Source organism: Vulpes vulpes, chromosome 8 (assembly GCF_048418805.1).
Source record: "Vulpes vulpes isolate BD-2025 chromosome 8, VulVul3, whole genome shotgun sequence".
NCBI classification, from domain to species: Eukaryota; Metazoa; Chordata; class Mammalia; order Carnivora; family Canidae; genus Vulpes; species Vulpes vulpes.
Window position 1 is genome coordinate 37798483 of NC_132787.1, and position 10881 is coordinate 37809363.

Here is a 10881-nt window from a genome sequence, read left to right on the forward strand (position 1 = left end):
TGAGTTCAGATTTATTCCAAGCACAATGAAAAGCCACTCAAATATTTTACACAGGGAAGAGCATGATATGATTTAGATTATAAAAATATTACTAGATATTGTGAAGACTAGTTTGCAAAGAGCAAGAGCAGAAGCAAGCGACCACCTGAGAATCTATTGCGCTATTTCAGATGACAGATGATGGCTTGAACCAGGATGGAAGTAACAAAAGTGGAGAGAAGTGGATGGATTCAATATACATTTTGCATGCAGAGCTCACAGAACTTGGTGGCAAAGTTGATACAGGGCAAGAACCAGTGAGAAAAGGGAAAAGAGGAAAAAGATGTTTCCTAGGTTTTCAGCCTGAACAAGTAGTTGTCATATCCCAGAATGGGACACAAGGAGAGAAATAGATTGGCGGGGGAAGAATTCAAGCCATTTATTTTAGCCACATTAACTTCACATGGCCATTAGACATCCAAGTGGAGATGTCAAGCAGGCTGTTGGATAAATGAGTCTGGAGCTTTGGATATAAATTTAGGACTCGCTGACATTTACATAGTATTTAAGCCCTGGGACTGGATGACATCACTGGAGAGAGAATGTGGAAAGAGAGGAGAGCCAGGGACTGAGCCCTTGCAATCACTAACATTTAGAGGTTGAGCAGAAGACTGAGAGGGAAAGCCAGTGAGATTGGAGGGAAACTAGGAGAGTGTGGTGTCCTGGAAGTGCAATCAAAATAAAACATGGTAGAAATGGTTGGGGTAGGATAGAGAGTGGGGATTGGGGAACTACTTTTGATAGAGGTTAGGGAAGGCCTCTCAGAGGAGGTGACATTGGATCTCAGGGAAATTTTAATGAAAAAAAAGTGAGTCATTGTGCAAAGGAGGGAGGCATTCCAGGCAGAGGAAAACAGTGAGTGCCAAGGCCCAGTGGCAGATTAAGGTCCTCTAGTTCTAGGAACATAGATCAGGTCGAACGAGGCTGGGGCATGAAGAGTGTTAGGAGAGAATATCAGAAAGAAATCTCGTGGACAGGTCACAAAGGGGCTTGTAAGACAATAAGGAATTTGGATATTCTGAGGGCTAGAAAAGCTGAGTAATGCAACTTAATCTACTTATTTTAAAGATCATTTGAGTTGCTTCTGGGAGAATGCACTGTATCAGGGCCATGGAATGAATGGAACGGGGATATCAAGCCTTTGGGATAATACAAGGATGGTTCGAGGTATTCACCCCCAGCCGCAGCCCCAGCCCCAGCCCCACCTAGATCCCCGGCGCTCCGCAATGTCCACCAGGGGCGAAACGGAGTTGGGGATGCAGAGCCTTAGGTGACTCAGAATCTCGGTAACTGACTGGAGTGACCTTGGGTATCCATGGAGTTGGGGCAAAGGGGTGGAGAAGCTGCTATTAGAACGCGGGGAATGAGACTGTCGGTCATCCTCTGCTCCCCTCTCCGACCCTCCACCTGCGACCCAGCCGAGTGCAACTCCTGCGGCGCGGCAGTAGGAGGGTTAAACCGTGCGTGGCCCACCGCGGGAGCGGGAGAGGCGGAGACCTTGCGCTCTGAGCTGCCGCGCCGAGCCCAGCCGAGCCGAGCGCAGCCCGAGCCGAGCCGAGCCGAGCCGAGCCGAGCATCTCCCGCCGCCGCCGCCGCCGCCGCCGCCGCCGCCGCCCCGCGCCCCGGGCGCCCCCCCCCAACCTCTCCAGCGCCCCGGCTGCCGGCCAAGCCCCCCGACCATGCCCCGTGCCCCACAAGCCCCCGCGACCCCCCAGCCCCGTGCAGCCCCGAGCGCCCGCAGCTGTGGTGCCGCCGCGCCAGGCATGCAGGTGAGCGAGAGCCGGACCCCCACGCCCCCGCCCGCGGGAGCCCGGCCCTGCCCTTCCCGACTCCGCGCCCTCGGCCCCCCGCCCCTCCCGGCGCGGCCCCCCGCCCGGGCTCGAGCCGCCTGCCCCTCGGCGCGCCTTCCCCGCGGTGCTCTCCATCCCTCCGCGGGTCCCGACTCCATCCTGCCCTCCTGGCGCAGCGGTCCGCGTCCCCGCGGCTGCCTCCATCCCGCCTTCGGCTCAGCCCTCGGCTCCGGCATCCTTCTGTGTCGGGTTCCCTTTCTGCTCTCGACGCTCCCTCCCTCGCAGTCCCTTCGCTGACCTCCTGGTCCTCGTTTCTCCCCCCGCCCCCCCCACCGCCGTTCTCCAGCCTGTCCGGGGAGCCGGGCCTGTGGGAGGGGTGGGCCCGGGGCCGCGCTGGGGATGGGGCCTGGTTCCCCCACCCCAAGGCTCCCGCCCCACCCCCAGCTCGTCTCCTGCGCACAACAGGTCGGTGAGAAGCGAGGAGAGGGTGGGGGTGGCGCGCCAGGCTGGGGACTGCGGGCTTCCTGGAGGGGGTGGCTAAACGGGGTGCGGGGCTCCGGGACTGGAGTTGACGTTGGGTGGTGGTGGGGGGGGTGATGCACAACGCTGAGAGGCAAGTGAGTCCTGGAGTCAGCTGGCCACAGATGTCCCCGTGAGCCCTTCTCCGCTTCACTGGTTCGCTCTAACCTCCTCCTTCCCTCCCTTCCTCCTTCCCTCCCTCCAGCTTCCTAAGCTTCCCGGCCCTCACCCCCTTAGCCCACCAGGCTCCCACCCCTATCTCGTTCCAGAGCTCCATATCCCTTTACATCTGAAGAAGCACTTTCCAACTCCTCCATCTTTGCTGCTCAGCTGTCATCCCAGTCCCTTCCTCTTCTCATTTTATCCTCAGCATGATGTTCTCTCCTCTTCCATTCCCTTGTTCCCGGTCTCTGGTCTTCACTCCTTTTCTGTCTTCCCCTTCCACTCTCTCCACTTGCCATCTTGTCTAGACCTTTCCTTTCTTGTCCTCCTGCCCTTCCCCCATCTTCCCCTGATCCTGCGACCCCTTGGCCCTCGACCCCTTGGCCCTCGACGCTTCCCTCTCTCACCTGTACTCTTATTCTCCCTGCAGCATCCTCCAGGCTTCCAGGCTTCTGTACCCACCCCCTTCCCAGTCCACTCTTTCAGGCAGACTCCTCTCCCTCACCCCATGCTCTGTACCCACTTCTTCACCTTCCTTCTCTCCTCACTCCTAACCAGCCCTTCCTCTCTCAGCCTCTAACCCCTCGCCCCTCTCCCCACTGCCCTCTTAGCCTTGCCCTTCCCCAGATTTTCCCATTATATTCTCCTGATCTTCTCTGGGAGCACTTAATGTGCAGATTTAGACCAGAATCTTGAGGATCCAGGGTGTCCTATCCTCCTCCACTCTGAGGAGTCTGGCCCCCCTGGGTCTAACCCCCTCAGCTCTGAGAACATTTCCTTTCTCTTTCAAAAACCGACCATCCAGATTTTCCCAGGACTCTACCCAGGAGAGCTACATTTGAGGGGGTGACCTCTCCCCAGCTCCACTTCCCTTCAGAGAGCACCTATGCATTGGATGATTTAACATTGAGCAAAAATTATACTCTGTAGTTTCTCTCCCACCCACCTCTGTCTTTCTCTGTCTCTTGCTTTCCATCCCTCCATCCCCTACTCCCCTACTGCTGAAGAGGTAGATTCCCTAGGGCTCATCATAAGAGAAATGCTGGGGACTCCAAGCAGGCTGGACAGACTGGGGTGCTCCCTTGTGTGCATGCCACGCACACATTCACAGACACTCTGATTGACTTCCTCTTCCCTCCCCCACCCTCAGGCTCCCTCCCTAGCGGTAGGTGCTCAAGGAATCACAAGGTTCTTGGCTCTAAATTAAGCTCCAACAAGAGCTTGGAGCTGTGGGCAGAGGAAGTGAGAAGGAAGGAAGCCAGAGAAATAAGAGTACACTCCGAGGTGGGGAAGTTGCAGGGATCTCTGGGCAGTTGTAGATAGGGGCTGGGGGCTAGATAAGAAACACTCTGGGAGCCACCCACCCACCCAAGGATGAAAAGTGGCAGCTGGCAGCCTGGGAGACAGATCCGGGTAGGACTGGTGGCTGAATGAAATGGGAAAGCACTCAGGGCAGAGTTGGGATGTGACGACCCCCTCTCTCCCCCAGTAAAGGCTGAAAATCTGGGTCACAGCTGAGGAAGAGCTTGGACATGCAGTCCAAAATGTGGTAAGTCTGGCTCAGCAGATGGAACCTGGAGGCCACTGCTCCTGGGGTCTGGGGCCCCTTCCCTCCTATGTCTGCCCTGGGCCTTCCCTCCTGAGGACCAGACCCAAGGAGGGAAGGAAATGAGGCCAGTCTTTCCAAGGCCCACCTGCTTTTCCAGAGAACGCTGGAGGGAGGCAGCGGGATCTCTGGTACGAGCCTGTGCTCCCCACATATTAGCCTGAGACAGGCTTGTGTCTCACCACCTTTCTCTCCCTTCTTGCAGGCCTGCACTGCTGCTGTCCTACCTCCTCCCTCTTTGGCCACTGCTCTTGCTGCCCCTCCCACCACCTGCTCAAGGTTCCTCCTCCTCCCCTCGAACCCCACCAGCCCCAGCCCGGCCCCCCTGTGCCCGGGGAGGCCCCTCTGCCCCACGCCATGTGTGCGTGTGGGAGCGGGCACCCCCACCGAGCCGATCCCCTCGGGTCCCAAGATCACGTCGGCAAGTCCTGCCAGGCACTGCACCCCCTGCCACCCCATCTGGCTTTGAGGAGGGGCCACCCTCCTCTCAGTACCCCTGGGCTATTGTATGGGGCCCTACAGTGTCTCGAGAGGATGGGGGGGACCCCAACTCTGCCAATCCTGGATTTCTGCCCCTGGACTATGGTTTTGCAGCCCCCCATGGGCTGGCAACCCCACACCCCAACTCAGATTCCATGCGGGGTGATGGAGATGGGCTCATCCTTGGAGAAGCACCTGCCACCCTGAGGCCTTTCCTTTTCGGGAGCCATGGGGAAGGTGAGTGGGAGCAGGAGAGGCTGATGGAGGGTACGAGGTGTAGGGAGGCTGGCTGAAGGGCCACGACAGAGATCTTGTCTGCTAGTTCCTCCCACAAACGTGTCAGGCACTGTGCTGGCACAGGGGGGCAGAGATGAAATGCCCTCTGAGCCCTGGAGGAACTGAGGTCCACTGGAGAAGACAGATGTGTAAACGCTCAGGGAAGAGTCAATATAATAAATGCTCTAATAGAGGCACACAGCATGTTTTTAGCAAAAGAGGTAAGGGAGAGATTACTGGTGCCTGGGGATCAGGACACCTTCCAAGAACTGACATTGGAGCTGGACCTTGAAAATGGAGTAGGAGTATTCCATGCAGAAGAACACCGTGAATGAAAGGGATCTTCAGGGTGACATCTCAGCTCAAGGAATGCCAAGATAGGACCACTAGTTTGGGGGTGGGGCTAGTACAGGGATGGACATTCCTACCCCTAGTTTCTATGCAGATACAGGGGTTCTCTCTGACCTTGGAGCCTCCTCCTCATCGCATGTATACAGAAGATTTAGGAACATAGAGGAGAACTAAAAACTTCAGTGAAAGCTGATGCTAAGAATAAAGGGGGGAAGGTGGGGTTCAAGAAAGCAGAAAGAGTTGGGCAATGTAGATTTGAATAGCAACTCTGCAAGTTTATTGAACTTGAAGCTTAATTCCCCCCCCCACCCCCCAGCTCCAAGTTTATTGAACTTGAAGCTTAATTACCCCCACCCCCACCCCCCAGCTCCTACCACCTCAGGCCTCCTAAAACTTTCTCCCCACCCCAATCAGGTGTGGATCCCCAGCTCTATGTCACAATTACCATCTCCATCATTATTGTTCTTGTGGCCACTGGCATCATCTTCAAGTTCTGGTAAGCTGCGGGGAGGAGGGTGCTGGCGGATGGGGATTGAATGTTTGGTAGTGTTTGGTTGGAAGGAGAGCAGGAGCAAGGGGGCCACATATTTGCTGGAGGTGGGAGAGAAGTGGTGGATTTAGGCAAGGAAGACCTTGGGAAAAGGTGGTAAGGATTTGGATGTGGGAGACAGAAATTGGGGCAAATTCCTTTTCCCAGGGAAACACATGGATAATGGGAGAGGCAGGGGAATTATGTGCACTGGGGGGCTTCCAAAGGGATGCCTACGTGGGCATCCCTTGTCCCCATTTCCTCCAAGACAGAGAAAACGGACCCATTCTGCAGAGCCCCTTTTTGGAGCCACCTGGAGAGGAGGGAGAAAGTCTGGAGCTTTCTTTGCATGCATTTAATAAGGGGTCACTCAGTCCTTCACACTTTACTGAGAATCATTAGACTCAGGTGTCCAGGTCATTAGCTGATTTTGAACTAGAACTAAACCAAACCTTCCAGGCACCTGCTAAGGAGAGAAATGGCTCTCCTGGGAATGCATGGGGGAGGGGGCAATTCTGGGAGACTGTGTTGGTGGGGAGGAGGTACTGATTCTGTGGATCTGGACCAGGTCTGGAGGATTGTTTATGCCCCTGGCCGCCTAGAGGTAGAGAAAGTAGCTTTATGAATACTCAGTCTCCAGATATTTCTTATAAGGAACTGTTAAGAGGCCAGTTTCTCTGCTGTAGGATATTGGGGTGTCTGAGGGAGGATGGGGGTGGCCAGCACTGCAGGCCCAGGATGGGGGTTTCTTAAATGTGTGAGAGAACCTCTTTCTTTCCCGTGTACCAGCTGGGACCGAAGTCAGAAGCGGCGCAGGCCCTCTGGGCAGCAAGGTGCCCTGAGGCAGGAAGAGAGCCAGCAGCCGCTGACAGACCTGTCCCCAGCTGGGGTCACTGTGCTGGGGGCCTTCGGGGACTCGCCTACCCCCACCCCTGACCATGAGGAGCCCCGAGGGGGACCCCGGCCTGGGATGCCCCAGCCCAAGGGGGCTCCAGCCTTCCAATTGAACCGGTGAGGGCAGGGGCCAAGGGCTGGGAGGGCTGGGAGGTAAGGCAACTTTGGTCCATAGCCTTGGTTGGGAGAACTCCCTCCTGGGTGGGCGGGGAGAAGGTAGACCTACATCCCCTCACAACTCCTGGCCCTCCCTAGGACTGGACTAGATCCTCTCTAGGGGACCCTTCCTTCTCCCACTCTCTGTGGATCTCTGTCCTGTTCTCACGTTGTCGTTTAACTCAACTCTGCCCTCTTCTCCTTGAGTCCCTTTCTTTGCCTTGGACTTCCCTTCGATTCTGGCCTACCCAGTGGTTCCTGACTGTGCCCTTTCCCTCTTCCTCTCAGGATCCCCCTGGTGAATCTGTGATGCCCCCTCAATGTTGGGGTGCCGCCAAGCAGGAGGCCGAGGGGCCAGCATAGCCCCCATCCCACTGAGGGTGGGACAGCTGTGGGAGCTGGGGCCACGGGTACTCCTGGCTCCTGCCCTTGCACACCACCCTGGAACCCTCACTGGCCCCATAGGTGATCCTAGCTGCTCACCCTCCTCTAGGTGGGGGCCTCACATATTTGTGGCTTCTGGTCCCCCATCCCTACCCTTGCACACTCACATGAAAGCCTTGCACACTCACCTCCACCCTCCCAGGCCATCGCACACACTTGTGCTCTTGTACAGCCAGTCTTCTGCACCCTCTCTCCACCCACACCACCCTTCCAATTCCTCACATTTCTCCCTTCGTTTCACACTTTTCACTCTCTCTTCCTCTCACACTCCATGCTCAGCTCAGTTGCTCAGTGGTCAGTGGGTGACTTTCCTGTTACCTCTCACAAGCATTTCCTGGCCCATGTTGTGGTGTTGTGTGTTGTGCTCACACTCTCCCTCATGAACACCCACTGATCTCGTTTCTGTGGCCTCTGCATGCTGCCCCAGAGGTGGGTGGGAGGTGAGCTGGGCGCTTCTCTGCCCGTATCTGTCATGGTCCCATCCCATTCCATATCATGTGTTTTGTTGTCTCCCCCATCCCACTTCAAGGGCGTGCTCATTACCCTGAGGGCTCCCCCATGGGAATGGGGGTAGTGAGGCCCCAAGCTTCTCCCCCCCCCCCAACTGCTAAATTCTGTTGTCTGGAAGATGGGTTTTGGGGAGTCACCTGCTGCACTACACAAGAAAGGGGCTCCCATTTGCCCTTCCCTTCCTCCTAAGACCCTTTTGTCTTATCTGTCTGGCTGTCTGTGTGTGGGTCACTGGAATTCAGAGTCCCTGAGCCAGTCCTCTACTTCCCAGCCTCCCTGGGGGCCTCCCTAACTCCACCTAGGCTGCCAGGGACTGGGGCCTACTGGTTCAAGGCCATCAGGAGCTCTGCCTCCCAATCTATCCCTCCTTTTCCTGGGCTCCCTCACACTCCTCTTCTCCTCCCTCCTTGGTTCTTCCACTCTCCTTCTTTTTGCCTGTCTCCCTTCTCCTCATATTTGTCCCTACTTCTCACCATTTTTCCGCCTTCCTCCCTTCTTCCTCTCTTACCTGGCTCCTATGCTGTGATATATATTTTTGTATTATCTTTCTTCTTGTGGTGATAATCTTGAATTCTTGTGGGATGTAAGTTTCAAAATTTTCAAATAAAGCCTTTGCAAGATACTGGAGTTAGTTCTGCTTATGAACTCTGAAGAGAGGAGAGGGAGCAGGCAACAGGCAGCCAAGAAGGGAGGAAAAGAAGGATGGGGGTTTGAAAGGAACCCCTTAAGACTCTCTGTGACATGGGCTGCTCCAACCTGGAGTTAGGGTTCCTGGGTTTTTGTTTTGTTTTGTTTTTAAGGGGGGAGAGGGGCAGAGGGAAATGGAGAAAGAGAATTTTAAGCAGGCTTCCAGCCCAGTAGGGAGCCTGATGTGGGGCTTGATCTCATGACTCTGAGATTCCGACCTGAGCTGAAGTCAAGAGTCATATGCCTAACCTACTGAGCCATCCAGGCGCCCCGTGGCGCCTTTGACTTGGAACAGAATGGAAGAAGAAACTGAAGGGAACAGCCAGAGCAAGAGAAACTAGAAGAGTGGCTTGCTTGTTACTTGCCAGTAAAGGTCAAGACAGACCATAAGAAAGGAGACAGAGAGTGGGACACCTGGATGGCTCAGCGGTTGAGCGTCTGCCTTTGGCTCAAGGCGTGATCCCGGAGTCCCGGGACCGAGTCCCACATCAGGCTCCCTGCATGGAGCCTGCTTCTCCCTCTGCCTGTGTCTCTGCCTCTCTCTCTCTCTGTGTCTCTCATGAATAAATGAATAAAATCTTAAAAAAAAAAAAGAGAGAAAAGGAACAGGCAATGAAGCCAGCAAGAAAAGGAGTGAGCTGATAACCAGACGGAGGGTAAAGGGTGAAAGGAAGAGAAAAAATGGAGTAAAGGGGAAGAGGTGAGAGGGGCCACAAGGAGGCTGCCCTTCTTGGTGTATTTTCAGCCTCGCTCCCGAACTTGTCCCCATCTACAGCTGCCCTCCAAAAGCCGTGCAGCGTTAGAACCCCTGTGGTTAACTCTCACTAGCTTTCTCCCCCTCCGCTCTGCCCTAAGAGAAAGGAACTGCTAGGGTACAAGGGCAGGATCAAGGGGTATGTTTGGGGGAGGGAACAGGCTGCCCAGCTGGGATCAGTCACCTCTGAGCCCCCCATTCTAGGTTTGGCTCTAGTGAAAGCCCTGCAAAAGCCCACATATCAGCCTCTCAGCTGTTGCTAAGTTCCATTGCCATGGTAACCACCCAGGTCCCATTTTTTCCCCCCACCCCCATCTGTGCCCCACTTGCTCCCTGGAAATGAGGAGCTCCTGGGAGGAGAGGATACTGTTATGAGCCAAGGGCAGTCTGGGCTACCCCAGACTCTGAATGCCTCCAAGCATTTTGCAGCTGGAATTAGGAGTGTATAGGTGTTGGTAGGTGTATGTTTTAGGTGTTGGGGAACTTTCCTGTCTACTCAAGGAAGTGTGTGTGAATCCATATAGCATACAATGGCGAGGGGAGGAGGGAGCATATTTCTCAAGACCAGAGCAGCACATTTGGGGTATCAGACTCCCTGAGAAAAACAGTGCTACAGAAGAAAAAGCCAGAGCAGGAGCAAGGAGTGATGAGCCAACCAAAAGCAGAGGTGTAAAGCCAACAAACTGCTGAGGAGGGCTCAGAGTCAACTCAGAGAGCCCTAAAGAGAGCCCAGCGGCAGCTGGCAGAGGGAGAGGGCTGGATGGAATGGGAGGGTGCAGGAAAAGGTGCTGAGGACATGGGTCGGGGGCAGTGAGGGATGAATCTGAGGTGGATGGGAGAAGAAGCCTCACTAACCTTTCCCTTCTTTCCCCCCAGGAATCTAGTCCTTGTCAGGTGGGGGGTGGGGAGGAGCTCAAGTGCCTGGAGAGCACACCACTGCTCTATCACCCTCTGCAATGTGTTCTTCAGAGGGACAGTGTGACCCCGAGGCTCATCCATATGCAAAAGGCATGCATGAAGGCCCCTAATGAAGAGGGAATTAATTATTGCCTGATTAGCCTGCTGTTTCTCTAAATTTAAATAAATTAAAATACACCAGCAAGACACTGGGAAATCCTCACCTGTTCCTTCTCCCAAAATGCCCTCCTTCCCCGTGGAAAGTCAGATGGCAGGGAAAGACAGAGGAGAAAGGAGACGTCCTAGTTTCCTGAACTGTCCTAAAGGAAATACCCCAAACTAGATCACATTGTCAGGATAATCAGGATGAGTTGGGAGGCCCTGAGGAACAGATCCTAACTTTTATCTTTCATGAAGTTGAAACAGACTATGGGGCCTTTGGAGGTCCTTGAAGGTAGCAAGTGGTAGAGCAGAGAGTCACTGCTTAGTGACAGACCAAGAACACAAACAATGGCCATATGACCTTTTTGGTTCTTGGAAGCCACACATCACAAGCACCACTGGGACCAGTATCTCTCATCACTATGCTTTCTTTGCCTCCTGAGCTGTGCATCAAATGACTCAGCCCATTTTTCTGGAACGCTTACCATTATGGCTCAGACCAAACCAGGAAATGGGGAAGCCCCCAGGAGGAGGGATCTCCCAGGCAGAGCTCAGGGTGTGGAAGTGATTCAAGATGGAAACAGTGTGCCAGCTGGAAAACCCCAGGCTAAAATTAACAGCCCTC

At 54.8% G+C, this 10881-nt stretch overlaps 1 protein-coding gene across 2 annotated transcripts; it reads left to right on the forward strand.

Annotated features, from left to right (window-relative positions):
• The first annotated feature begins 1669 nt into the window (after nt 1-1669).
• Nucleotides 1670-8378, forward strand: PIANP (PILR alpha associated neural protein). 2 transcript variants are annotated; one of them, XM_072766122.1, is made up of 6 exons: nt 1670-1808; nt 4000-4059; nt 4322-4833; nt 5638-5719; nt 6542-6763; nt 7091-8378. In XM_072766122.1, the coding sequence occupies exons 2-6, from the start codon at nt 4043-4045 to the stop codon at nt 7110-7112; spliced, it is 855 nt and encodes a 284-aa protein (XP_072622223.1). In that variant the 5' UTR covers nt 1670-1808; nt 4000-4042; the 3' UTR covers nt 7113-8378. The 2 variants fall into 2 exon arrangements, with proteins under 2 accessions (XP_072622223.1, XP_025851106.1); XM_025995321.2 differs by lacking the exon at nt 1670-1808 and adding an exon at nt 2206-2294.
• Nucleotides 8379-10881: the final 2503 nt, after the last annotated feature.

What these genes read in the sequence shown, in the direction of transcription:
- PIANP (XM_072766122.1), top strand. An exon ending in TTTCGGGAGCCATGGGGAAG is followed by an intron (nt 4,834 to 5,637) that starts GTGAGTGGGAGC and finishes CACCCCAATCAG; the next exon opens with GTGTGGATCCCCAGCTCTAT. An exon ending in GGCATCATCTTCAAGTTCTG is followed by an intron (nt 5,720 to 6,541) that starts GTAAGCTGCGGG and finishes CCCGTGTACCAG; the next exon opens with CTGGGACCGAAGTCAGAAGC.